This window comes from Pseudomyrmex gracilis, unplaced genomic scaffold (assembly GCF_002006095.1).
Source record: "Pseudomyrmex gracilis isolate BER0280 unplaced genomic scaffold, ASM200609v1 scaffold_108, whole genome shotgun sequence".
Lineage (NCBI taxonomy): Eukaryota > Metazoa > Arthropoda > Insecta > Hymenoptera > Formicidae > Pseudomyrmex > Pseudomyrmex gracilis.
Genome location: NW_018020692.1, coordinates 420,512 through 448,455, shown reverse-complemented (window position 1 = coordinate 448,455; position 27,944 = coordinate 420,512). Strand labels below are relative to the sequence as shown.

The 27,944-nt window shown below is 42.5% G+C and overlaps 1 protein-coding gene across 5 annotated transcripts; it reads left to right on the top strand.

Moving 5' to 3' along the window:
- The first annotated feature begins 776 nt into the window (after positions 1-776).
- Positions 777-27,476, top strand: LOC109856128 (zinc finger MIZ domain-containing protein 1-like). Of its 5 annotated transcripts, none has more exons than XM_020431071.1 (11): positions 777-1,393; positions 21,851-22,087; positions 22,597-22,875; positions 22,975-23,316; positions 23,608-24,280; positions 24,458-24,801; positions 25,005-25,187; positions 25,563-25,705; positions 25,796-26,288; positions 26,410-26,649; positions 26,794-27,476. In XM_020431071.1, the coding sequence occupies exons 3-11, from the start codon at positions 22,786-22,788 to the stop codon at positions 26,926-26,928; spliced, it is 2,643 nt and encodes an 880-aa protein (XP_020286660.1). In that variant the 5' UTR covers positions 777-1,393; positions 21,851-22,087; positions 22,597-22,785; the 3' UTR covers positions 26,929-27,476. The 5 variants fall into 5 exon arrangements, with proteins under 5 accessions (XP_020286660.1, XP_020286657.1, XP_020286658.1 ...); XM_020431068.1 differs by having other exon boundaries at positions 25,005-25,217; XM_020431069.1 differs by lacking the exon at positions 21,851-22,087 and having other exon boundaries at positions 25,005-25,217.
- Positions 27,477-27,944: the final 468 nt, after the last annotated feature.

Here is a 27,944-nt window from a genome sequence, read left to right as displayed (position 1 = left end):
ACACAAAAGTACAAAAAAGAAAGAAAGAAAAAATCGACGTTTTTTTTTCTTATTATCTACATGACGGGACCTGCATTCTGCGATCCTCGCTGGTGTCGTTCGCCGTATCTTCGTATAACGAGCCTCCGACGGCAACCGACGACCACCCCGACGCTGCGCTCGTGACAGACTGAGGCGCGCGCGACTCTTTCTCTGTCCTCTCCGCGCGGCCGGTGGATATAAATATAGTTTCCGCGGACGGGAGTCTCTCTCGTGCGAGAGAAAGAAAGAGGATAAAACTGGCGCGCGGCTACGACGGCCGTTAAAGAAAGAGAAGGAGAAGCGGCAGCAGCAAGCAAGCGGGAGAAGGCGGAAGAAGAGGGAGATCGAAGAGCGCGCCGGCACACGGTTGTTGTTTCTCATTTCAAATATTTTTTTTTTTTTCTCTCTCGGCGCGATCGACGTCGATCGGATCTATGCGAGGATACGCGGTGCTCGAACGAGTGAACGAACGGATATACTTGGATTATTGTATTTCGTGCGTACGTACTTTTTCGTGTATAAGCGTTATTATACATCGTAAGGAATCCCGCGCCGGAAAAGTAACGCCGATCGCCGACGTTCGTCGTAGCGCGCCACAAGGACTCTCGACAGCCGGTATCGGCTACGAGAGCGGAGGAGTTCTCTTCCCCCTCTCTCTCGCGCGCGCGTCGCTCAAAAGGAAGAGACGGGAACGAAGCGGGGGAGGGGGAAAGAAGAAGCAGGCGCATCGTATTCGAGTCGCACGCGCTACGACCGGTTGTCACCTTCAGTTAGCTCGTGTCTCGTGCGTCGTACGGATCTCGTCGTGCTGTTTGTCGCGCGCACTTCGCGGTCCCGCACACGTTTTCTCTCATATACAAATTCTCGTGGACAATAAATAAATTTGTATCTCCCACGTCGTCGCGCGCGCTTTTTTTTTTTTTTCGCCGTGATGCGTCTGTGACGGACGGTGACGAACGGGCCGAGGGTGTTTCGGACGGTTTCAGTGACCAGTGGCTCAGGTCATTCCGCCGATGGACGATGACGATTAACGTAGACAACAGCAACACCGCGTCGATCACCACCGTGGACCGCGTGACGCAAAACAGTGTGCTCTGTGTGATTTAGTGTGTATAACTTCCGTGTTATATTTCATACATATATTAAAAAAAAAAAAAAAAAAAAAAAAAAGCATTTGATACACTCGTATTTATCGAAAGACGCGCGCATAGTGGCTCTCTATAAAGCGTCTAAAGCGCGTGTACTTGCACGGATAACGCATGCACACGCGCGCTCCGATCGTATTCTTGGATTACACACACTTCTCATCACGAATCTCTTCGTGATCGTCTCTCTGACCAGGGAATAATGCGACACTGCAGTTATTTGATAGGTAAGTCCTCCGCATCTTTGCTTGCTACCATGTTAGCCGAAAATTTGATCAGAAATCGTGTTCGGGTAGCATTAAACGCACACACGCCAGTGACAGATTTTCTCGAACGATTGTCGACAATTTTCGCGCGCGCGGATAGAAAAATAAACATCTAACGTAATTTCGCGTGAGAGAGCACTTAAAATTCTCGTAATTCTCATTTATGACAATTTCATATCGGCGTTCTAAGAGAGCAAATTTGTATAAACGGTGATTAATGCAACGTGTTCCAGTTTTTAATTCGATTCACCGGTAGTATGTGTGTGTGATAAAAATGTATTTAAAAAAAAAAATCTTAATTTTTATATATATTATTAAAAATATTATGTTATAAATCTCTAATTTTTTTTTTTTTTTAGTAATTTAGCTTAAACAGTTTCGACGTTATTCACGCGATCGCGTTTTTATTTTCTCGCGAGAAAAAGCGCGAGGAACCGAGTTTTTCAATTGTAATCTTGTTTTTCGTGCGTGCTCGTCGAAAGCGTTTACTTCGAACGTTAATTTTCATTCATAAATTCGTCCACGCGAAATATATGCTGTGAATTTTTAAATTTCTCGTCAGTTTCGAGTTCATCTGTAAAGTACTGGTGTAGAAGCGGTATAGTAGTCTAATAGTAGTAGCACAATCGCTAGTTTAGTCGCTAATATTTTCAGTTAGCCTCGTTTTGTGAAACGCGCTTTTCGATTCACAATCGACGCGAAATCTCTCGCACGACTCTCTCGTATATCGATCGGCGGGAAAACGCCTGCGATCTCTCTTTCTCTCACCTCTTACTCGCTCATTATTACATCGCGGTAGTGGATATATTCTGACTGGCACGGCGCGGCGCTTTCACAACGGGTGATTGTTCTAAAGATGTGTCATTCCGTCTTGCTCGCGCTATACGTGCTCGTTGAGGCGCGAGAGAAAGATGCGAAACACGCGGCTACGAAGAGAAAGACGATAGAACGGAGGAAGAAGTAGAGAGAGAGAAAGAAAGAGAGAGAAAGAGAGAGAAAAAGAGGGAGAAGGAAAGAGGAAGAGAGAGAAGTGATGATTTCGTCGTGGACGAAACTTTGTTTGTGATCTAGAATGCACTAGCTTTCCTTGGCTGCAATTCCAAGGGGAAGAACGTGCCTAAACTTTTGTTAAACTTACATGTAAGATTTGTTCCAGATTATTTAATACCTGAAAGTCTTTCACTAGTCTTACGCAGAGAATTTGTCGTTATTTTGCCTGTTTCTGGGAAAAGTCCGAAGTCGTAAATCACCCCGCTGACACTTTTGTTCTTTTGTATTATTGACATTGATATTGGATGCGTAGAACCGGTCACAAAGAATCTTTTTGCAAAAGTGGGGGTAATTCTTTCATTTTAAGACGTACTTCTCGAAAACTTTCCTCAAATATTTTGCCTTTTACGATTCGAACTTTTACAATTCGATACGTTGTATCTTTCAAATACGATACACGTTTAAACTCATAAACATTTGTAATAAATAAATTTTTAATATTAAAAATTAAAAAACTAATATTAACATATAACATTACAATTTGTAATAGATAATTTTTTTTGTAATAAAATAAATTGTTATTGCAACCAAGATAACAAATAACAAATGATAAATAACGAGAAAGTACAAGTAATATCTCGAAGTTTTGCAATTATTGTTGTAACAATATAATTGTGTAAAAATCGTTTTTTTTTTTTTTGTTTTCAAGAGAAACGTAAATGTTAAATACTTTAGCGTGCGTATTTATTAATATAATTACGCGGTTGCATTTAGCGAGTAATGTCAAAACGTGGGTTGCGAAAGCGAAGACTTTAAAATCCGTTTCCGATTATCCACACGACCTTCTCGGCTTTCCGAAAAACAAAAGCAATAATATGTCGTACATCTGTGTATATTTGTCTACACACGCGGAAATCGCATTTGTTTGTCGAGCTTCGCATCCTCATGTGACGCACGTATGCTTTTATCGATAAACGAGTTACTTGAACTCACGCCGTTCCGTAATCTCCGACGTGCGACCTTAATTATTTACTCGTCGTCTAATTTCCGACGTATTTCTATTTCACTTCCCTTTCGCATCAGATTCTAATCGTTTTATACACATTTTTAATCGCTTTGTCCGCTATATTTAATTCAATTAATTTCGAGATCACGATTTTGATTTGGTTATCCCTAATATTGTTACATGCAAAAAATGTGTGTGTTAACAATATTACACATATTATTTTACAATATTTCCAACATATATTTCCTAATTTCTTCGTCTCGTTTATCGCGCACACAAACGTCCGTTTCGAGAACTTATCAGACGATCACGTGACTCGAAATCGACCTCGTCGAAGACACTCAGGTAGGTTCGGTATCTCTTTCGACGCGGTATTGTCACCCAACATCTGTTATCAGACGTTGGGAAACAAAACGTGTAAGTACGGGAGGCTAGCCTTAAAAAAAAAAAAAAAAAAAAACTGAATCAATATTCTTGCGTTCGAATATATATTTCAATATATCACACGTTAACACACTGCGGTGAGCACGTCGTCATCAAAAAATCGTCGATAACAAGCAGAGCGGACGCTAAGAATTTTTTAATTCAGTCACTTAAAAATAAAAAATAAAAAACCCTGACTATTGACGATCTCTTGCTTATTGGTGCAATGCAATTACATCGAGAAGATAGAAGTTTTTATTTGCGAAAATGATTTCTTACTTGAAGAACAAGAACTAGTTGCTCCGCTTTGTTATTATCGGGAAGATTATTACTTCGTGGATACTCGTCATAAAGTATCTGTATGTCAGCGGTATCGCTTATATACGTATCGTGGCAGACATTCGCACGCCGAGAGAGAGAGAGAAAGAGAGAGCCGCGCGATAATCTTGACAATATTAAATACGCAGTATTCTTCGTAGCTCGGCTATCTAATCGTTTATTACGACTGACAATATCGTATATACACGCGACGAGGCACTGTACCACATGTACTATCGACGCGCTCGGCTAATTTTTCAGGATAGTTACTCCGACTTGTGCAACAATTTTCCATAAGCTCCGTAAACCTGATGTCGCCTCGCGATAGTGTTGCGTGTATAGAGACAAACAGTTCTTTACATCTAAACAGGTCGATCTAAGGAATGCGAGTCTTTCGAATTTTTATTTCTTTTATCGTTCGAAATCGTACAGATAACAGATCCTTGGTGTTGTTTCGTCAGACGTGTCAACTTGGAAATAATTGTATTCATTGGTATTTTTTGTAAATTATTTATTTTTTTGTAAACATATTTTACAAATATATTAACTTCTCGCGGAAAAAAAACCAGTAGCATTTCGAGGGGAAAAATTCGCGCGCACAATTTTCTGAAACTATTAATCGGCTATTATTAATCCGGGACCTGTTATAATCGAAGGAAAACACACAGATGCTCCGGAATCGGTTGAGGAAAGTTGTTCGTAAACAAGTAGGCTAATTAGCGCAGTTTCCCTTGAAATATTGTTCTGAAGAAGAAGCGTGTGCTTAAATGGTGTTGATAAATAGCTCTTTAATACGTCTGCAGAGCAAAAAGTAAGAAAGCGCGCGAATGATAAATCGTCTCCGGAGCGAGTGATAATGGTATGCGGCGAAATAATATGTGAAGTTGCTCTGTAACAGATCCCGATCTCTCTCTCTCTCTTTCTTTCTCTCTCTCTCTCTCTCTCTGTCGCCTTCTCTCTGTCAAAGTCCGCGAAACGATCGCGGCGATATCGGGATTAACAGAATGGAACAAAACTCGTTAAAAAAATCGATCTTTCGTCTCCGTTCGAATTTCTCGCACGCGCGCACGCGCGCAGAGAAGAGGAACAAAAAATCCAGATGAATCATTCAGATCGAGCGCGATTTCCTCTTCGTCGTTTCCATCTCTCTGTTCGCGCGATAAGCGATCGGCAAAGGCGCGGCGGAAATCGTGCGTTCCGCTTTTGTGGGAAGCCAAAACTGTGTCAGGATCCCTTGACATTTGTGTGTCGCCGCTTCAACGCGACGACCTTGTCCGAGCTTCGCTTCTTCCCCCGGCTTTTATTATTCGCCCCACATTCGCGCGTAGGCGTTATGGCAACGCAATCGATTCGCAGTAAATTTTGATAACACCCGCGAGAGAGATGTTGCCCGCGACTTCTCGTTAACGAAATTACAACAAAACTCCGCGAGTGTTGTGAAGAAGACCGCGGCCAAAAACTCTATATGCGGCAAGCGCTTGTGTGTTATCTACTTCCTGATAATTAGAAACTAGTAGTTTTACGCGCGCGGCATGTGAATAGCGAACAGAAAATTGTGTGGAGAGAATCGTAAGTCGCGCGCGCACGCGTTATATCAGTGTAGAGCCGCTGCGCGCGAGCTTATCGGCGCTTTTTAATTACGTTCCGAACACGGAAACGATATCTTTTACGTACGTCTTCGCTACTCGCTCGCGCTTTATTCCCTCCGCATGCAATGTTCGTGAAACGATTTAGATTTTACCGTCACATTGTCGAGTTGGATTTTCATTCGTCAAAACGTCGATTCGCGATTTGGCAATTAGGCATTTGTGTTTATCGGTCGACAAATTTGTGAGATTTTATTAAACCACAACGGGGTAGCTTTTTTTTCTCTTTCACGTCGTAATTCTCCATCGGGAATTACCGCGGGCGTCGTGCCCGCGCGATTGTCGAGCTTTCACCCAAGACTGTGAAAGAGACGATTCCGGGCAGGAGGGATTTATTGAAGTATTTCGCGTATTCTACGACTGTGCATAACAGAGAGAGAGAGAAAGAGAGAGCGCGCGCGCACATTCACAAAGCGGCGAAGTTCGCGCGCGTGTGCGTTTATCGCGATCTCATCGTCGCCGCACGGCAAGCGGTTTCGTTTAAAGCCTTCTAATCTCGATACAGGCACCGTCGCGGTGGCACAATATCAGAAATAGGTTTGTTAAAATAAGCGTACACTCGATGGCGCGTACAGCGCGGAGCCGCTCAGGGACGTATCAGTCTCCGTTTCGGAGTCTCGAGAAACGACGCGCGCCGCAAAACTAATATTGAAACGAGCTGACGTTCGCAGTCTCGCTTCATCTAATATAATAAAACGACGTTTGCGTAAGATAATCTGTGAAAACACGCTGATCAAGAAAAATATTGTTTTTTTCGAATGTTGAAGCACGTGTTTTTTTTTTTTTTTTTTTTTTTTTTTTAACGCGCGAATCTTTCCGCGCGGAAAGATTCACGCTCGCGGTGATATAATTTTGTCACAACGTCGCACGTATAGTTACGTAGCTACGTCTTCTTATCGGTGCGATTGTTTCGTCAGGCGGTCTATCGATAAATTTTCGTCGATTATCTTATGGTACAGCACCTCCCCCTTATCTTTTACGCTACGAGCGAACGCGCGTGGCTCCGAATCGATCTCGCGCTTTACCGATATCTTAAAGCGAGTATATATTGATACAGAGAGGGAGAGAGAGAGAGAGAAACCGCGCATATACGTGACGTAAGCAGAGAGACGTTAAGTCTCCAGGCTGCACATTGATGGAATTACATTACTTTACTTTTGTCTTTTCGCCGTTTTTAACGCCGCGGTGAATGCGCGTATCCGCGCAAGCTCACGTTCTGACGTTTCATAATAATGCCGTAGTTTTCAAAGGTGTGTGCACGGCTAATAAACGAAACCAAGGAAAAACTGTTTCCACGCGCGGGAAGGGAACAACGATGAGCGCCGTCGTGGATAACACAGATAATGCGAAGCACATTTTGCACAGAGCCGATACACTTGTGCTAACGATCCAGGAAACTACGAAGGTCGAGAGAGAGAGAGAGAGAGAGAGAGATTGAATATTATATTGAGAGACATGACATTGAGAGTCACGTTAGATTTGTTTTTTTTTTTTGTTTTGGTTTTTTTTTTATAAAAAGTATATAAATATTTTACGCGTTTACTTGGAAGTTTCAAGTTTTACGATTTAAAAACGTATCCGATTTCGGGAGGCTATCGGGCGGGGCGATATCTCGATTACACGGTGGCGCGCGAGAGTTAATTGGGCGCCCACGTCGTCGCGCGTTTGTGTAAAAGCTCGCTAAACAGGTTGGGAAGGGATGGAGCTATTTACCAAATTAGCAAATATCATTGAGTCAGGAATATCGTCACCTTTCGATTGCGCACTCCCGCTTGCTTCGTGGGGCGAGTGTACTTATTTGTCAAGGACGAGACGACGGAGACGCCTCGGAACTGACGAAGAATTATGTCAGAGCGGCCTGCATGGCACATACATTCACCTTGGCGTGTTGGCACGTAGAAAATCGCAAACGACATATTTTTTGTAATCACCACGTATATCGCTGATTACAAGCGTGAATTGCCGATTGTCGTCGTCGTAATATTGTTCCTCCTTGTCGAATCTCACCTGTACGTCGTTGGTCGAAAATAAAGTCATCATTGTTTTCGTGCGCTTTTTTTGTCGATTTCGAGAAATTCTAACGTCCGATGACGAGTATTTTTGTTTTTTTTTCTTTTTTTAATTTAAAAAAATTTTTTTATTTTGTTCGGGATTTTGTTACCACGCGTGTTTTTGTTTCTCTCACAATCAATCAACGTAACGCAAATTTGACGCGTGTAAAATTCGAAAATAAAAATTCACGTTACGCGTATATATGTATATGTATATGTGTATATTTTGATGATCGCTTGCGCAAATTGTGGACATACGGGCGCCGAAATTCGCCGGCTGGTTCCGCCGGCTTGTGAAATTATTTACCGACCATCGAGAGAGGGCGTCCGCGGCAACGCGCGGCAGCCTTCGAACGTTTTATTCTCGCACGCGCGCTCAAGGTGAGGTGTAATTAAACTTTCATAATTGTCCGTTGCATAATGAGGACGAGACTCTCCGAGAGTCGTTCGTCGTTCGTTTCTGCGCGTTCGAATCGAACGTTCTGGTTCCCTAGACGCACGTTGAATTCAATCGCGCCGCCTGCAATCTGCAACTCCGCGCGAGTTGTGTAGGCCCGGAAACATAATAATAGGAGGAAAAAAAAAACGCGTGCGATAATAAATCGAGAATAATAAATTTAACATCAGCAATCCGAGAAACGATAACAACAACAACAATCGATCGGAAGACGGATGTGGTAAAAGGAAGTCGGTCGTTCTTTTATCGTTGTTTAGATTGTTAAAAATAAAATCTGCGGGGGAGAGACATGTTTCCACATGATATCGTCATATCGCGAGACGATCGCGCGTTTATCGAATTTATATCGACGCGCTATAAATAACAATTATACTATTGGTATCGCGTTATTTGCTGACCGTTTCGCGGCGTTAGTATTTGATTACCCGACAAAATTGGTCTCTCCCGGGTTGATTGTTACGTATCAGCGATTGTGAAATCAAATCATTTGCAATTGATATCCTGGGTTTTTTTTTTTTTTTTTTGCACCGGGCCGCAAGTAAACGTTGATCCCGCGCGTTCGTTTCGTTATATCCTGAAATAAAATCGGAAATAAAAAAACCGCTCCGCGGCACACACAGTGGCCGCAATGTGAATCTCTCGTTAGAAACGCGTTAATTAATCAAAAACGCGTCACGTTGTCGCGCTGCGTTGACGCTAGGCTGTTTTAACTATCATTCGCGTCGCGTAACATTGTTAAAACTCGCTGCGCGTCCTGTCCGCGCCTCGTGTCCGCGCGCTCACGCATGTGTTACACTTTAAAGCGTAACGATTATATGTGCGCAATGCCGAAGGTGAGACGCAAAAGGTCGATGTGATAAGAAAGACTTGGCTTGGATATCATCGAAACTACTTGTTAACTCGCGATGAGCGAGTGTTATATTGTACACATGGAATTTCGACGATATGTTTGCGCATACCAAACGTCTTATCTACCTCTCCCTTTATATTAAATAATGCGTGAGCAGCTCGTAATCAAACTTGAACTTTTATCTCTGTCGAGTTATTTCGACCTGAACAGGCCACATTTTCAAGAAAACTGTCATTATCAATCATTAAATACACAAATAATCTGAGAAATATTTGTGATTGTGTGGAAATATATTTTGTAGCAAACGAATGTGTACTTGTATATAAACGAAAAAAGATTCTGCTTGCTTCTATTCTATTATTCACCGAAGAATATGAAAATTTCTCTAAAACGATGTGAGAACAATCAAATTGTCAAGTGATACACATTCGAACAGAAGTTGCAAAACATATTTCGGCCGTGCCGTTTGCACGAGAAGCCACGCGAAAGAAGATCGATGGACGAGAATGAGAGGAGAAAAAAAAAATACGACAATCGAGAACGGGACGCGTCGATTAGCCGGAGGCGATCGTGGCAAGGACGCGTCTCACGAAGGCTGTAAAGCATCGGCTGTCATTCGCGCGCCTTCTACATTGAAACCGCTCGTTTCTGCGCGTGCGTTGTGCGCGCGCGCTTATACGCGCGTTGTACGTGCGCGTCGCCGCCGCCGCCGCCGTCGTGCCGCGCGGTAATCGGCCGATTATAACTTGAGCGACGCGCGACCTAACTTTCTATACGATATGGGTGATCCTCGAATGGAAACCTAGCGCCCGCTCGACGCGTTGCGGCAGAATTTTACTTGGATTTTACGAGCAAGACGACTTGATGTAAAATTTGACGCGAAAATTGCTACGCGCAGTTTGCGAAACTATACAAACGCTCATTTCTACACAGCAGGATCCCTCAACTTAATTTCGTATAACTTAAGTGTGTTTTCCTTTCTCGTGCTGCCATTTCTCTAGATAACCGTACGTTCGCACAAGCTGCGATCCTGCGCAGAAGAAACATAACCTGACCTGACGTCGTATACGCATGTCAAGCACGATTCTTGCCGAGGAGTGGGGAAATAGCGGGGAAACTTAAATCATACGGGATAATGGGGGGATCTCGACTGTATTTAAGTTAAGAAGGTTCCCTGCCGCATATTTTTCTCGCGCGACACGAACTTCGATTGACGGCTAATTATCTTCGTCCGACATATCTAATTAAACAAGAGAAACATGCTGGATTGGAAGCATTTTCCTTTCACGTAAAAAGAATAATCGTTATCGTGTCATTTAGTCGCACTTTCAGTTAATTAAGTTTTGCGCTTTCCTCTCTCTTTCTCTCTCTCTCTCTCTCTCTTTCTATTGGTTTGTTGTTCCCACATGATTTGCTGCCATGGAAATGACAACGTTGCTTCGCGGAAAACATTGATGCCACTGTTATCACATACAGTAGTTTCATGGAAACCGTGAAATCAATATCATTTACTTCCTGGCAATGTGTACCAACTATATATGTATTTTGTATGTAAAAAATAGCAAATGTATATATATTTTTTTTTCTTCAAATTACAGATTGAAGTTTAAACTAATGTTGGGTCGATGACTGGAATACTCTTAAAAATTAAATTTATTCCAAAACCGTTCGCGTTATACAATTCTAAATTTATCGGAGAATTTGTCGCGCTCGAGTTACGTCTACGCCACTGACAGAGCTCGGTGCGCAATGACCAATCACTTTTCACAGGATCCTCAAATCGATCGTGTTGTCTCTGCTCGCGTTTAGACGCGCATTTATATGCGCTCTTACTCACCGCGAATTCTACTGAAAAACGGGAGACACACAAGTTACTTTTCTAGAGATTTTATATTCGAAATGAAAAAAAAAACAAAACAAAACAAAACAAAAATTAAAACCTACTACGTTGTTTATTTTTGCAAATAAATGCTTATTCAAGTAAAAAAACGTCGCATTTCGAAAAGCGTTTCTTTTCGCGAGCAAATGTAAGAGTTGATAAAATCAACCTTGTAAAAATCTTCACTTCTTTAGCTTGCAATAATATCTCACACAGTCGGCTCTAACCCTGACATAAATAAAAGTCATCCGCACGTTGCTCGAACTATATCAAAAGTTTTTCTTGCGCGATTTACTACTCGTCCGTTTTTTTTTTTTTTTTTTTTTTTGTACCACCATATCGTCGCGTTATTTCGGTATCGCCGCGTTAACTTATAGGCTCTTTTAAGCGCGCATTCTCCTCTCTACACTTCCTTGTTTTCCAGACCTCTATATATACGTGAAACTATAAATGGACGACGAAGAAAGTATGCGCCTCTCCAGTTGTACTCGGTGCTCACACTATAGCTGCTGATCTCGCTCGGCTTGATCTCTCCACTAACTAACAAGATCGCTGAGATCATCATCGTCTCGGCGATTTCTATATTTGCGTACAATTTAGTCGAAATAACTCGATCAAAATTTGCATTTGTTTTGTTTTTAATTATTTTTCGAGTTATCTCAAATTTACGACACTGTTTCTTTTCATCGCGTTTTTATCGCAAATCTTTGATAAAAAGCTTTTAAGAAATCTGCATCTTGAATTAAGATAAGTAAGTAAACAAATTTATAGAATACAAATTAATTAATGTTTTTTTTATTTAAAAAAATGAAAAAAAATAAAACAAGAAGGTCGCGCTGTTAATATATCGATGCGATATTCGTGGCTGCGATGTTGAAGCCGAGTAATCTGCACGCGCGCGCGTGGGAGAGCGCGCGCGACAGATCGCGCGGGCTCGGCGATCTCGGGCGATCGCCTTTATCTCATCGTTCAGGATACACCGTCGGTGTAGAGCGCGGCGCGCTGAATCGAGTGATATTTATGTAACGGTCAAAGGGGTTAAGAGTTCTGGGAAAGTTTCCAGAGCAGCGATTGGCCGCCGGCTTCCGTGATTTCGTCACCCGCCAATCAACGCCCCGAAACAACTTTCTCCGAATCCTGACAGGACAGATAGACCTTCTCCCGTGCACTCCTTTATTTGCATAAATGCAACGAGTTGCGGCGTCGCGAGACGTCGCAACACGAGAGACGCAAGCCTCTTTACACGTTCAAACGCCGTTGAAATCGCCTCGATATTATTAAAAGATTAATGACCGACTTTAACGGGTATATATTTAAGTTCTAATCTCGTTGCATGCAAGAACGTCTTTCTCTCTATCTCGAAATTATCGCATGTTTAGCTCCACGTTCACTCGGTGCGATGAAGTTAGAATTATTATTTTTGTGTCCGGCGCGAAAGCATGATGGATGATTATTGTCGTTATAACTTTCTAATTTTTTTTAATAATACATATTTCTGCTTTTTATATAAATCACGACATTTTTATTACGTACAGCACATCGAGGATGAGAAACGTTGGAGTTTAAAAAAAAAAAAAACCAAACTGCGTATACTACTAAATGTTTTTTTTTTCTTCTTTTCATACGTACAACAGATAACAAACACATCGCCGTTTGTCTCGCGGTAGCAGTTTCAGCCTTGAAACTTACACCTCGCGCGTGATAAATTTCGACATATTCATATATATTCAGAGACAAACAAAAGGAAGGTTTCGGACGCGCGGATGTGTGTTACGCCACGGTTAAATCATTTAAAGATAAAGCACACGCGGCAGCAAAAATTGTCACTTTTTCTCTGTTGTTCGCTTTACATGCTTTTGAATGTGTGTGACGTCATCGCGGACGAGATTGAATGCAAACATGATTTGTTTAATGACGCACATTTGTCATTAATATGAAATTAAAATTCTGACTTAATTTTTTATCTCTCTTTCTCTCTCTCTCTCTCTCTCTCTCTCTCTCTCTCATCTCTGTCACGTTTTATTTCTGCTTGTAAAATATTTAGTTCGCGCGCTAAAAAACTCGCACACAGACGCAAAAACTATATCGATAGTTAATTTTTCCGGCAAAGATTGCTGGGGCACGAATTATGCATCAACGTTTTCCGTATTTTAAAATTCGGATTCGAGTTAAACTCGAATCTTTTAAAGAGACCGACGGCCTTCCGCGATTTCTTGAGGACACGTTCGCACGGCTTGCCGGAAGTTTTTTTTTTCGATAAGATTTTTCTGTACAATCGCGCGACAAAGTTGTTCGTTTTAATGAAGCGAAATAAACGAGGCAGACTTAAAAAACGACGCAGACGACTGAATTCTCGAGGTATCGCGTTGCATTTTGTTGTTTTTTTCTTTTTTCCTCGTAACACATCGTCGTGTTATATTTACGTGGTAATCGTGAGATAAGCAGATGAGTTTGCGATTTTAATTAACAAATAGCATGTATATCGCGTTCTCTCGAGCAAATTGACTTATAAGTGTTCGTTATCTTAAAACACGGTGGAAAGAGAGAGAGAGAGAAAAAAAACGCGATAATCGTCGCGCACCGCTTGCAAACGTTCTAGGTTTCACCGCATCATCGTGCACATATTCTGCTCAGTCATAATTATTGGATACCGACCGTTGTATTGTTGTATAGAATTGGACTGTGATCTTTACGTAATCTCGATAGGATGCACGCCGATTGTTGCGTAATCTGTTTGTTCTCTTATTAATTCATCTTCTCATTACGAGTAAAAAAAAAAAAAAAAAAAAAAAAACAGCAGCAGCAGCACTGGTTTTGCTTTTGAAACCGACGATATTTATAAAGCGTCTGCTTTTTCCAATGAGATTTTTTTTCTCCTCACGTGGTACGCGATATAAAAAGAAAAAAACAATCGTCTTATTAAAAAGAATAAAGTGTTTTTGCAAATTTCAAAAGTACAACGACGAAACACGGTTTTTTTCTTTCTCTCTTTATTTGCAAAAGTTGCAAAAGAGATCTTGAAATCGTCGTTTTGTACATATTTACAAAAGGATTAGCCGCGCTTCCTGCTTTGTTTTTTTGTTTTTTGTTTTTTTTTTTATCGTGTCGAATAGAAAAGAAGCCACCGTGCGTTTTAAGTCTTGCGGCTGCGTTCGGGGTAAGTTTTGGGCTTCTTTTATCTGTTGCGAGCAGATGGTGTTTCCGCTTTTACACGGCGCCCGGCCTTATGCGTCGCACGTGTTACCGTGAAGAATTTCGACTGTGTCAGAGCAGGAAACTTACTTGAGGAAAAGTACTTTTTCCACAGTGACGAAACAATTAAAAAGAAAAAAAACTACCAGAGTTCGTCAAATTCATCACGAGAGATCGTATAAAAAAAAATAAAATAAAATAAAATAAATAAATAAATAAATAAAAAAAAAAATAAATAAAAAAAAAAAAAAAAAACAACGAGACGAGAGAGAAAGAGAAACGCGCGTCTTATTAATGATTGTTCCGCGGTATCGTGTTCTTTGATTATTAATTGACAAAGCGGGGCCCATCACACGCCGCATTATGCGCCATTACGTAGTCCGTAATATCCTGCAATAATTTTCTTTGGCATAAATTTTCTCGGCGCGTGACGGTAAGCGCACGGCGATTAAAAGGCCATCGATTGTGCCGATGCATCTCATTGCGTGTCGACCTGACGGCCGATACACACGATCGAAATGATAAATTAATTATCCGAAGACACGGTTCCGTCACTGATACACACCTGGCGACCAAAGAAGAGAGAAAGAGCGAGATCCGCGTTATTCCCGTAACGTAAATGCGACAAATGCGCGCAAATAAGACACGCACGCACACACCTACATACGGGTAACAAAATGTCGTTTTGTGGCGAACGACGGAGCGCGCGCGCGCGTGTGTGTATTATATATACGTGTGTGTTGTGGCGGTGATGGAAGATGCTCACATTCAAGGCGCTCTGTCTCTGATGGCGACCTTTTCGAGCGAGCGTGAAAAATCCTCCTTCTCGCCACCTCGAAATGCCACGAGTATTTGTTGCGAATGACAGAATCTTCTCATCATAGCGGCGGCGAGGTTCGGCAACAGAAGAAGGACGGAGAAACGCCAACCGGCGTCGCGGGTCGCGCGCGCGAACGGGATAAGGCTAGGCACACATTGCGATATATTCCGAGGAAGACAATATATCGATCTTGTAGTTTCTGAGCGCTAACCATATAGACGTCTCTCGTAACAAGGCGCAAAATTCATTGAACCCAAGCCCTACTTTTAGACGCAACGATTTCCAATGCGATATCTCCGGGGTAGGGGGAGGGGGAGGAGATATTGTCCCGACGCGCGCACACACGGATATTTCAAAATCATTTTCAATCGAGCGCTACATGGGTACGTAGCGGTAGGGTACGGTAAGTAAGTTGCACAGATTCGTTCAAAACGGCATCTCTCTTTCAGGATTGCGCAATTGAAAAAGTGACAGTCCAAGTCCTTGATGCTGCTTGCTGCCGTAAAAAAAGAGACACTTTCGAAAGGATCCTTTAGTTATTCAAATCAAGTCATTATTCTTTCGCGAAACAAAAGAGGGACGATATCTCAGTGAGTGAAATTAAAGATATTCAATTTTAACTTTCCCTTACGTATGCGCGCGCGCACGAGAGCAGAGATATTTCGAAATAAATACTGTAGCACACACACACACACACACACAGTCACGCGGTGACTGCAGTATTGCGATACTTAAACCGAGTAAGAGCGCGCGGCGCGCGTTATATATATTTACCTTTCAGTTAGAAATCTTTTTATTCAGTGCACCTCGCGCTGAGTGCGCGTACGCACATTTGCATGTTCGACGAATGTGGGTCGATAGGACGGTGTTGGTGCTGAAATCAAAGTTCCACCAATTTTCATTGTCCCGTTTACATTTACCGCGGCTTGATCGCTCGCGCGCGCGCGCTGCGGTCTCGCACCAGATGCGCCGCTAACCTGATTACAAGAGTACGCGCGCTCCTCCGTGTAATGCTTCGAAGGTTCTGACCTACCTGGCGGGCACATCCGTCGAAAAATTGCGGCGCCCGACCGGTACTTACACACATGTATGTACATACGTCTCGTCGCGATTCTCGCGCCATCGATGCTCTCCCGCGTCACCGCGGATGTCGAGCGAGAAAATATTTACGACAATATGACGACAGATTCCATTAGGTAACGCCTCGTGTACACGTAACGGACTCGCGAATTGCTTTTATTTGGGAGATAAACTCGTGCGAGAGAGTTAGTTTCGCGACACGTGTCGCTGTTTAAAACTGTGCTGTATGTTCGACATACATACGCGCTTGTTGAAGTTTTGTCGAGTGATATTTGGTTTCCGTCCAGATTAACGGTTACGTGTACATATTGATTACGCGACAAAAATATATGCAAGTAATTAAATAATAATTGACTTTTCAATTAGCGTACACACATGTGTGTGTGTATGTGTGTGTAGAGCAATCGAAACCTCGGAGCGTGTTGATCTTAATTTTTTCGAACGATTAGCTGCACCTCGTATATGGCGCGCGATATGTTGTAGTTTTGAGGATAATAAGTGTGTTATATCGAGGTCATTTAAAGTTACGGCCTATTAGGTCCGCCTCGATGCACCTACACACGCGTAACGATCTGTGTCCACATCGCATCGCGATTTTCACGCCTAGTTTGGTATTGCTGCGACGACGGTGGGTGATCTATCGTCGCGTTTCTCTTTTTTTCAAAGTACGTTTCGAAATGCGAGAGGTGTGTGCGGCGATACATTCCCGCAATTATTATTCTGCGCTAATGTATTTGTTAAATTAAAAGAGGGAATTGCAATTTTTTGTATTACCCGCGCGCGATGTCAGATCGAAATCTGATCGGGCGAAGGTATTCTTTAAGGAGAAAAGCGTCATCGCGCGCATTTTTCGGAGAGAAAGGAACATTTTCGAGATATATATATATATGTATGTTCAGGTAAAACGTCGACAAAGAGACAGACGTCTCGCAAAAATGTTTTTGTCTCGACGATCCGCCCAAAAATAACGACACGATGCAGCTGCCGAGAGATCAAAGCCCTCTCCCTTCGTCGTCCACCCCCTCTGCGGCCCACGGCCTCCCGAATCCCACCTACACACTGCGGACGGACGGAGAAAAAAAAGAAAGGAGAAAAAAAAAGAAGGGAATCCTCCCACGATTCTCGCCGTGAGTCGACCTCGGAGCCGCTCGCTCCTGTTTACGTGTCGCGAGCTCGATGTCTCTCGACGGCTTCGTCGTCTCGTCTTTATCTCCGTCTCTCTCTCTCTTTTTTCTTTCTCTCTCTCTCGACCCTCTCGAATCCCCGTTTCTCATCCTCCTTCCTCGCCGTTGTCCTGATTTTAGCGAAGTGTTGCGATCGGCATCCGCCGCGTTCGTTTGTCCTCCCTTCTCTCCTCTCTCATCATTTCGCGACGTTCTCCCTCTCTTTTGCGCTTCAGTGACGTCTTCTGGGCACGGACGAGCGCTCGGGGCTCCCGGATTCTGGGGGGCCCGCGTCACGTGAAAGTCGCGATGATGTTTTCCTTTCCGTACTGCTTCGCAAAACGGGGGCTTCGTCATCAAGGGGATAGAGCTGTTGAGGAATGTTGATGCTGCACGTGACACACACACACACGCACGCACGTACATACACAGGTGTTAAATCAGCAAATATTTGACGGTTTGTATATCGTTAGTGTGCGCGCAATTACCGCGCCTGAATTTGAATCTGTAATTCTCTCTGGCGAGAGAATTCATACCCCGCAGATTACTTTAGCGCGGTAACTAAATTAAATTAAAAAAAAAAAAAAAAAATTTGCCAAACAAAAACATCATTTTGTTTTACACGAAATTATTAGTTTTTGTTTCGTTAGTTTTTCGATGCTTCAGGCTCTCGATATTTTAAAGTCGATGCTGTGCTCGCACTCGCTCACCTTAAAGCAGAATTCATACGCGGCCGAGGAGAACGCGGCTATTATGTGTCGGTGGCGATGGCGCGACGACCGTGAGAGGTCTGTTTTATTTGTCTCGTGTAAAGGATTGTGTTCGACGCGATATTATTTTCTTTCTTCTCCGTCGTGAGCGCGCGCGCGCGCGCGCGTCTCCTCCTCCCCCCGCCCCGTTGGATGAAATGTTCGCGTAACTGGATGATGGAACGACTCAATTGTGAGAAATCGGAAACAGTTTACGTGACGTTGAAACAAAAATCGTCGAGGTAATTCATCGGGAAGAAAATTAAAAAACTCGGAAAATAGAAAATATTTTCTCTCAAAATCGTCTCTTTTTATTTTCACCCAGATTTGTCGATATTTTAACGCTCGTTGGCCGCGCGACACCACGTACTTCAACACAATTGCTCTCCTGACGTGACCCAAAAAAAAAAAAAAAATGCTGCGCCCTTGCGCAATCCCGGCGCACTCTCGTATTCCGTCGATCCCCGATGTGTTGTGCGCGCCGCTCCGCGCTTCCTCCGCGCGCGCCGTGCATCCTCTTATAAAAACACACACACACACATACGCGCGCGCGCGCGCGATCGCGTCTCTCTTTCTTTCTCACATCCCGCACCAACGGCTGTACGGCCGGAGTCTTTTGTTGCGCGCCGAGTGGGCTCTAGTTGACGAAATATTGACATCCGAGAATAGAAACCCGTTGCGGGATCTAACAGAGGGGTTTACCCTCCCTCCCTTTTTCTCTCTCTCACTCGCCTAGTGTCGAATGGACGGAACGCGGCGAAGCGCGGAGAGAAAGAGAGAGAGAGAGAGAGAGCGGAAATCAGCGGCTACGGGTAGGGAAAAGAGAAACGCGAAGGGAAAAGGCAGAGGCTGGCTCGGTCTTCGTCGTCGTCGTCGTCGTCGTCGTCGTAGTTGCATTCAGCATGAATTTAAAGGGAGTGGGACGTAGATGACGTCAACCTCCGAATCGCTCCCTCTCTTATGTGCGCTATATCTGGACGTGTTGTGTGCACCCGCGTGTATACATACACACGTTGCACGCACGAGAAACGTGTGTGCGCCGCGCGCCCTTGCCCGGCGCACATTGGGGAGAAACGTCGAACTCGCTCGGATGACAAACGAAATATTACACGCGCTATAGACGTGATTGAGTAAAAATTATCTCTTGCGATCGACGATGTTACGCGTCACATATCGATCGAGGAACAGGACTGATGAACCTGCTGGTGCAGCGCGAACGCAGGAAAACACGCGCTTTGAATTATTTATATAGTAAAAAAAAAAAATAATTTACTCGATTAGACAATTAACACATGTAATATTAGTTATAGAATCGACGAAAGTAAAATTTTTCTGATAAAATTACGATAAATAACAATTGTGTTTGATACACGTTCGCGGTCAATAAAATGATACGATAATTCGAATTTAATAGAAATTTAATTTCTCAACGTTGAAATATAAGAAATTTTAAATTTAAATTTTGGTTTTTTTTTCTCCGGAAGCGCGGACACAAAAGAGCGCGTCGAAATTATTTTTATTTGATCCGTGGGCCAACCGTGATACTCGTTAGCAATATCGTCTGTGATGATCGGGAACTTTGTAGTTCCCAAACATTTAAAAGCGCACGTGTTAATCGATCGATCGGTCTCCCCAACATTTTCCTAGGCTGTTGAACGTCCTCGATTCTCTCTCGCCCCTTATGGATCACATGGCGCGCACGCACTTCTGTGTGTGCGTGTGTGTCCGTGCCCCGGACTCGTCGCGTTGTTGTATTGAACATACGTACGGGAGAGACTATTAAATTTGTTTTTGTTCGTGCGTTATAATCGCGTCTCGAGGACAGCGCGTGTGCGGAGAATTTTTTCTGCCGATCTCTCTCTCTCTCTTTCTCCCTCTCTGTGCAACAGAAAAGAAGAGAAATCTCCGAGGTTCGCAATCGCGTAATGCAAAACTTGCTTGCTTCGCAAGCGATTGACATGCACGTCTGTATGCATGTTCGCTTTGTTTGCGCAAAAGCCGTCGTCACGATTTTGTCCGTTGTATATGTTTGCGCTTCTGTGGAATTTTTTTTTCTTTTTTTTTTTTTATTGCGCTTATTCATTTACCGTTTCGTGCTTGAACGCAGCTGTAGAAAATAAATCGTCACTCTGAATATCCCCGTAAACAGTAATCGGAACAACACCTTGTAATACTTCGACAACTCGAGAAATTTTGTTGCCGGGCGGCAAAAGGGGACGTTAATCTCTCGTTTCGACGAAATGCAAATAAAAGAAATTAAAAATAAAACAACGTTCGAAATTCTGATTAGTCATTCGATCTGATTATCTTATCGTCAGAAATTCGAAAAAACGCACGAGAGAAGTGTATCTTATCGAATCGCGCGATTACACTGTACTTTGTTCGGAGAGAAAGCTTACTGCTTGCAATTCGACTGCAGCGCGCGATATTGAAGTGGTTGTTTTTTTTTTTCTTTTTTTAATATACAGAGAAGAAGAGTTGTCCACAATGTTGTTTGTTACATCGACGACGTGTATTACGCGATATATACACACGTATCGATACGCAATCGAGAATCTTATGCAACTCGGAGAATCAGGTAACGGTCGGATAAGGACGTGTTTCTGCTTTTGCGCAAAGCCAGCATTATTACATTGGTGTGTTCGCGCGAAAAACTCGTATGTGTGCACGTGGTAATCCGATATTGCAAAGACACGACGCCGCGCGTGCTCCTTCATGTGCGCCCGACTGCTAACATTTGCGATCGTTTAATCATACGATATAACTGTTGCGCGCGAGTCCGCGACAGATTTCTATAGGAAAAAAAAAAAATCTATTTATCTCTTGTTGTAAGTAAAAACTAATTTTTCAAATATATATATATATAATCGGTATAGCAACCTTTCTTTTTCTCGCGATTTAAACATCCGTTGTGTCGCGGGGTTATTACGAGCCGCGATTTCCTTTTCGCGCGAAACGAGAGTATCCTGCGTAGCCGCGTTCAAACATTCGAGCTCATCGGAAATCATGCATCGGTGCAGAAACTTCGCTTCCCGCCCGTTGTGGGGCTCTTCGTGTTTACGGCAGCGGGGTAAGGCACGTATTATGAACTCGCGCGCGCGCGCGACTCGGCGCGGCGCGGTGTGTGAATAGCGAGCACGTGCATTTCCCACAGAAAAGCAATGGGGGCTACGCGCCGCAGCGTGGCCAGCTGGGAACCACGGGTTCCGAGGTTTGGCTCCGCTCTCCTCGTTCTTTCGGGGTATATACGAGAGCTGGGGATGTCGCCATCTTTAAAGAAACATCGATATTATTGTATTTATTTGAATGTACGCACAGAGAGTCAGCGCGATATCGTCTCGATGTCGCAATTCCACAGCGGCATCAAAAATGCCGATTATTGTTTCATTTAAAAATAGAGCAATTTATTTGTTGCATATAAATGTAAATAAATGAAAAAAAGATATATTTTATTTGTTAAAATAATTTGTCGAGTATAAAGAGGAAATAATGTGTGACGTAAAAAATGTTTTTTATTATTACGCAGCCTTTTATCTATTTTTTGTTTGTTTGATTTTAACTGACGCCGTCGTAATGAGCTACGTGAACTATATAAATTACTGAAATATTATAAAGAAATCAATCAATTGTGTTCTGTCTCTGCTGCTTTATTTTCTTGTCGTTTTTTCTTAGGTTTCTCCTGGAAATATTAAAAAACGTTTATTTATATCCCGTCACGTTCGAATGTCAATCTCTAAATTTAAGAAAAACTGTTATGCAATTTGAAAAATTAAAAAAAAAAAATCTTATTATAGGTGCGTGCGTAAACTTAAATTCTTCTGGACGGGGGACGATGCGCACGAAGTATGACCTTCTCAAATTATTCAAGTGTCATGAATAATTCCGGCGTGTTATTACTACGTCGCGGAGATTATGAAATAAAGATCTGCCGCAATTACGCCAAACACAGACTGTATCGATTGGCAGGAGTCCATTCGTTCGTAGCGGGAATCGATTGCACGAGTGTACCTATGATCTTGACTTCGCGAATGGTAACCACACTTTTCTTGTCGCAAAAGTTTATACTGCCATTTAAGAGCGATTTTAACTCTCGCCAATGTAATCGACGACGTTGTTATTGTTCGTTGTGTTATGAGCGCGCGTGTTATATCGTTTACACGCTGATTTGATTTTTAATTGTCAGAAATGAGATGCGCGCAAAATATCTACTATAGTTCGCTAGTGTTTTTACATATGTCGCTCATTTTTTCAATTCAGATTAATATCGCGCGTATCGATGTGATATCGTTAAAACTATATCTTATTGTAATTGCACGTCGGTGTTAACGGTTTTGAAAAGATTCAAATATAGAATCGAAACGTCAATCGTGCGGCTTGCGTCACACACCTTTGCCGCTCAATTCGCGATACGCCAACTCCGCAGTTTCTAAACGCACAGTTATTTCTATAACTATCACCGACGTGCGCCGCGTGAGAGATTCTCCAAAAAGATAATTTTATCTCGCGGAGGGTGAAGAATGAGTCATGCTTTCTGTTTCAGTGCGCCAGTAAGCCGCGCAGGGATCCGATCGTGGTGAAGGCCGCTTCTTCTTAGAGGGCCGGCGGCGGTGACGCGACAGCATCAACAACGGCGACGATCGGCGTCGGAGCGCAGCCGTTATCATCCGGCTATCACAGCGCAGCGCCACCTCAGAACGGGAGGGGTGGTTCGCCACTTCGTGTCGCGGCGATGGTAGCAGCTGCCTCCGCTACGGCCACCGCCACTGCCAGCGTGGTGGCCATGCAGGACCGCCAGGACATCCCCGCGCAGTTTAACCAAGTAATTGATTAGTAATTTGTTTATCTAGATTTTTTTCTCACGACATTTTATATATTTAAAATAACGTGATAAATCAATGAGAACAAATTTTGTTGCCAGATGCAGAGCCAACATGGAATGCCTCATCAGACATACAATACGGGGTACGGAGGACCCCAAAGAGGACCAATTCATGGAATCGGACCAGTCGGGATGAACAACTTCAACGCTATGGGAACGATGAGCCCGATAAACCCCATGCACTCTATGAACACTCTGAATACCATGAATTCGATGAACAGTATGAGCTCAATGAATCCTATGACAATGGGAGGAATGAACAGTATGAACAGTATGAATGCTATGAGCGGAATGACGCCCATGAACACCATGAGCAACATGAGTAACATGACCATGAACAACATGATGGGACCCAACAACATGCAGATGAACAAGATGCAGGTATACTCATTTTTCTCAACAATCTTAATACGCTCAACTATGTTTTTTTTTCGATCGTGATTCGCTAAAGAACCGAATAGATTTATTTATCTCTCATGTATCGTCCATTAATCGTAAATATCGCTGCTAAAAAAAACATCTTTCATAAATACTTCATATTGATGTTCTCTGTGTTAGAATTTTAGCTTGTCAAGGCGTGTGTTTTTCGAGAACGAGAAGGAAACGCGGTTTTTTTTTTTCAATTTTATTCATTTGAATTGATGTTTTAACAGAGTCTTTCAAATACTTCAGCGTACGCGTTTGCCCTTCCAGGCTCAAACGCATCAGGGCTATCCGCGAAGACTGACGCCTTATCCGAGTGCGACCATGCATTTGGCGCAGAAGCGACAGCAGTCTCCGTACGCTCAGAATCCGGCGGCCATGCAGCAGAATTTCAACGGCATGACAGCGTCGCAGTATCAGACCAATTATCCCGCTGGCGCGAGACCGAACTTCCAACAGCAATATCAGCCCATGCAGAATATGAATCCCGCCGCGGCCGGTTTCGGACCCTTGATCCGGGCAACAAACATGAGGCCTCAATCGGTGCCCGCTTACAACACCGCGTCTCAAGCCGCCACGAATCACCAATACGGCGGTTACGGTGGCACCAACGTTCCTGTCTGCATGGTCCCCCCTACTCAGGTCAACAATCAGTTCGTCAGTCATCAGGCGAACACGGGATACGGCGGCGGTAACTCGTCGTATGGCGCGTCCGTTGTTACGACCAGTCAGTATCAAACAGACGTGGCGTCAATGAGAACGACGAATAGCGGCAATATGAACTATCAGCACAGTCCTATTCCTGGCAATCCGACGCCTCCGTTAACCCCCGCTACCAGCATGCCGCCTTACATCAGTCCGAATCCGGACCCAATTAATCCACCTAACTTCAACGAAATGAAATCGCCTGTCAACAGTCAAAGTAAGTGCATAAACTTGCGATTGTGCCAGTTGTTTATTATCAATTAAGTGTTTAATAACTCTTCTTGATACAAATCAAGATAGATAACGTCTTTGTTATCTGTCCAGATGTTTGATTTGTCATTTAATAGACGTAACGCATGTTAGATAAATTGGGGAATACTGTGGTTTGTTTCAGATGATGAATTGAGACTAACATTCCCTGTGAGAGACGGCATTATTCTTCCACCCTTCCGACTGGAGCACAATCTGGCTGTTAGCAATCACGTGTTTCAGCTGAAACCCACGATACACCAAACGCTAACGTGCCGGCCGGATCTGGAGCTGCAGCTCAAGTGTTTCCATCACGAGGATAGGCTAATGAATACGAATTGGCCGAGCAGTGTGCAAGTTTCCGTTAACGCGACTCCCCTTGTGATCGATCGCGGAGAGAACAAAAATTCTCACAAGCCTCTCTACTTGAAGGACGTCGCTCAAGCAGGAAGGAACACAATACAGATTACTGTGTCGGCCTGCTGTTGCGTAAGTTACTACGAAGCAATAAATAACCAATATTTTTGTAGTGTAGAGATATGCTTATTTTGTTTTTTTTTTTTTTTTTTTTTTTCACTTTTTTATGCGTATGTTACTTTTTTATTTTTTATTTTTTTTATTTTTTTGTTACAGTTATGTAATACAGTTATGTTTATTACGTCTACTTATATCAGATATTTGCATATTTACAGTCGCACCTTTTCGTACTTCAATTGGTTCATCGACCGACCATACGAAGCGTGCTGCACGGATTGCTACGTAGAAGGCTGTTGCCGGCAGACCAATGTATACAAAAAATCAAAAGAAACTTCAGTAATACGATGTCGAACAACGGCATACAGGAGAAAGAAGTAGTAGAACAAACAGCACTAAAGGTGCGTAGAAGCTACGTAGAAGATCTGAAGGTAAAATACTTGAGATGCCTCCAGGTAAAGTTGGTTTTTTTTGTTTTTTTTTTTTTTGGATTTTACTTTTTCTAAAACTGCCTCGAAAATATTATACTTATATATTAGTTATTTATCTAAATTTCTATTTATTTAGAATTCAATTGTTTCATTTATTTTCAAATTAATTTACATTACTTTATTGTGTTTTCATCCTATTTTTTATTTTTATTTTATTAATTTATTTTAATTTTTTAATTTTATTTTATTTGTATTCTAATTTGTTTATTATTTCTTTTTATTTTCAAAACTTTGATATGTAAAATATGTCGCTCATACATTCATGATTCGTAATTTTATTTTCAGGTGTCATTAAAATGTCCTATTACGTTTAAACGAATTACACTGCCAGCTAGAGGATATGACTGCAAGCATATACAATGTTTCGATTTGGAATCGTACTTGCAATTGAATAGCGAACGAGGCACCTGGAGATGTCCAGTGTGCACGTAAGTATCGCTTAAATAATCGCCACTGAATTTCTGACATATATTCGAGAACAAACGGGCAGAATCGGATTATTGTTTTTTTTTTTGCAGAAAACCCGCACCTTTGCAAGAAGGCCTTGAAGTCGATCAATATATGTGGGGCATTTTGAATACGCCGACTACCACGGACGTCGAAGAGGTGACGATAGACTCGGTCGCTAACTGGAAGATCACAAAGGTCATAACCAGCATCAAGACTGAGGAAGAGAGCGATTGCAAACGAACGGTCAAAGCCATGTCGCCGGGTAGCATGACTATGCCAACTATGAACTGGGATATGAATCAGGCAATGAGCCCTTACCTTCCTTCGCCTGATATGAACACTATTATGAGCGGCTCGATGATGAACAACTCGTCGTACGCGAATAACAGCATAAATCATCGGAACACATCGGGCGGAACGTACGAGATAAATTCCGGAACGAATACCATCGGCAATAACGATTACACCAGCGGGGCGGGCCCGCTCTCGCATTTAAATGATTCTGTCGAAAGGATTGCCTTGGATCCTCTCAACGCGATGGAAAAATCGCTCAATGATCAGGTATCGATATAGCGTAGAATCAGTAAAACAGTAAGAAACTTAAGCACGATATTGGTAAAATCGTTGTAATACGATAGTGACTTACAAATGTTAAGCAATATTGACTCATTTGTTATTACAGATGCCTCATACGCCGCATACACCGCACACTCCGCAATCTACTCCTCATACGCCAGCTGGTGGAGCTAGCGGTCCACCAAGCGTTCCGCCCGCCTCGCAGGAGTCCACGGGAAATCACAATACCTCCGGCAATACGAATACTACTATAAATAATGATACCACGACGGATATACCGTCCGACTTAAATTTCGATCCCGCTGCAGTCATAGACGGGGAGAGCACCGGTCAGGAAGCGCTAAATGTAAGCCTGTGGCCTGTGTATCCGCACTGTGTCGAGTGTGACAACGCAGTTACATCTCACGCAGCAAGTCGGAAATATTTCCTCATGTCAAAAGTTATAGTTTTTTTGTTTATAACAATAGCGTTGTCCACTCTCTTGTTATAGCTCTTGCCGGACAATGTGGACGCGATGGAACTCCTCTCTTATCTCGATCCACCGGACCTAAACACTCCGCCTAGCAGTGGTGCCAGCAGCGGTAATCCTTCCTCCAATGACGATATATTGGCATTCTTTGAATAAGAAAAAAAGAAAGAAAGAGAGAGGAGGTTAGCGGATACACATCGAGTGGGTATTTTATAAAAAAAAAAAAAAATAATCAAACCGTATCGACCCCGTGTAATAGTGTTGTAAACGAGATTCCAAAAACATTATGCACTTTCTCGCGCAAATTTCTCAGGGCTTGGTGGGCTCAAATGTATTGCGCAAAAATATCCGATTTCCGAATCTTACGTAAGAATATGAGTGTCACATCACGTACTTGTGAGCGTTATTTAACATAACGTGTGTGTTGGTGAAGATTTTATGAGATGTCTCTGCGGGTGCTCTCACCTAATCAATGGTACAAATAATTTTAATTGTATTCCTATTGAAAGGTTAGAACGAGGCTAGGATTAATGAAATGATTTTTAAACGATACTGTGCGGCACGCATGCCGTACTGCTATTGGCAAAGTAAAGATTTTATTGCACGAACAATAATGTTAATGCGGCAATGACAGGTTATATATAATAGTATACATATTATATATAAAATTATATATAGTGATATATATATATATAATTTATATATATAATGGATAACAATGTGTTTTATATATTATTAAAACTGTCTCTTTAACAAGTTATATAACTTATATACCATATGCCAAGGGGAAACAACACACTTCCCAGTTGCGTGAGAGTTTTATAATATATAATTGATGACAAAAAATTGTTCAATTAATATTATAAATTATGATGTATATTATATAACACAATGACCAATACGATGTTTGTTGCGAATATAAATACGACAAATGTGGTAGATTTTTGAGAGACTGCAATTTTCTACATTTATTTTACACGTTCGTCTTCTAGGGCAAAACAAAAGTATACATGAAATGAAACATTTACACGCTTACGCCAGTTTAAACAACCGTTTTGTGGACACATTGAAGAATACTCTATTTTGTTCCTGCAATAAGATCTTTATACACACTCGGTCTATTCGCATTCAAGGCTATGATAGACCTACAAAGGGATTTTAGCGTTGCAAGG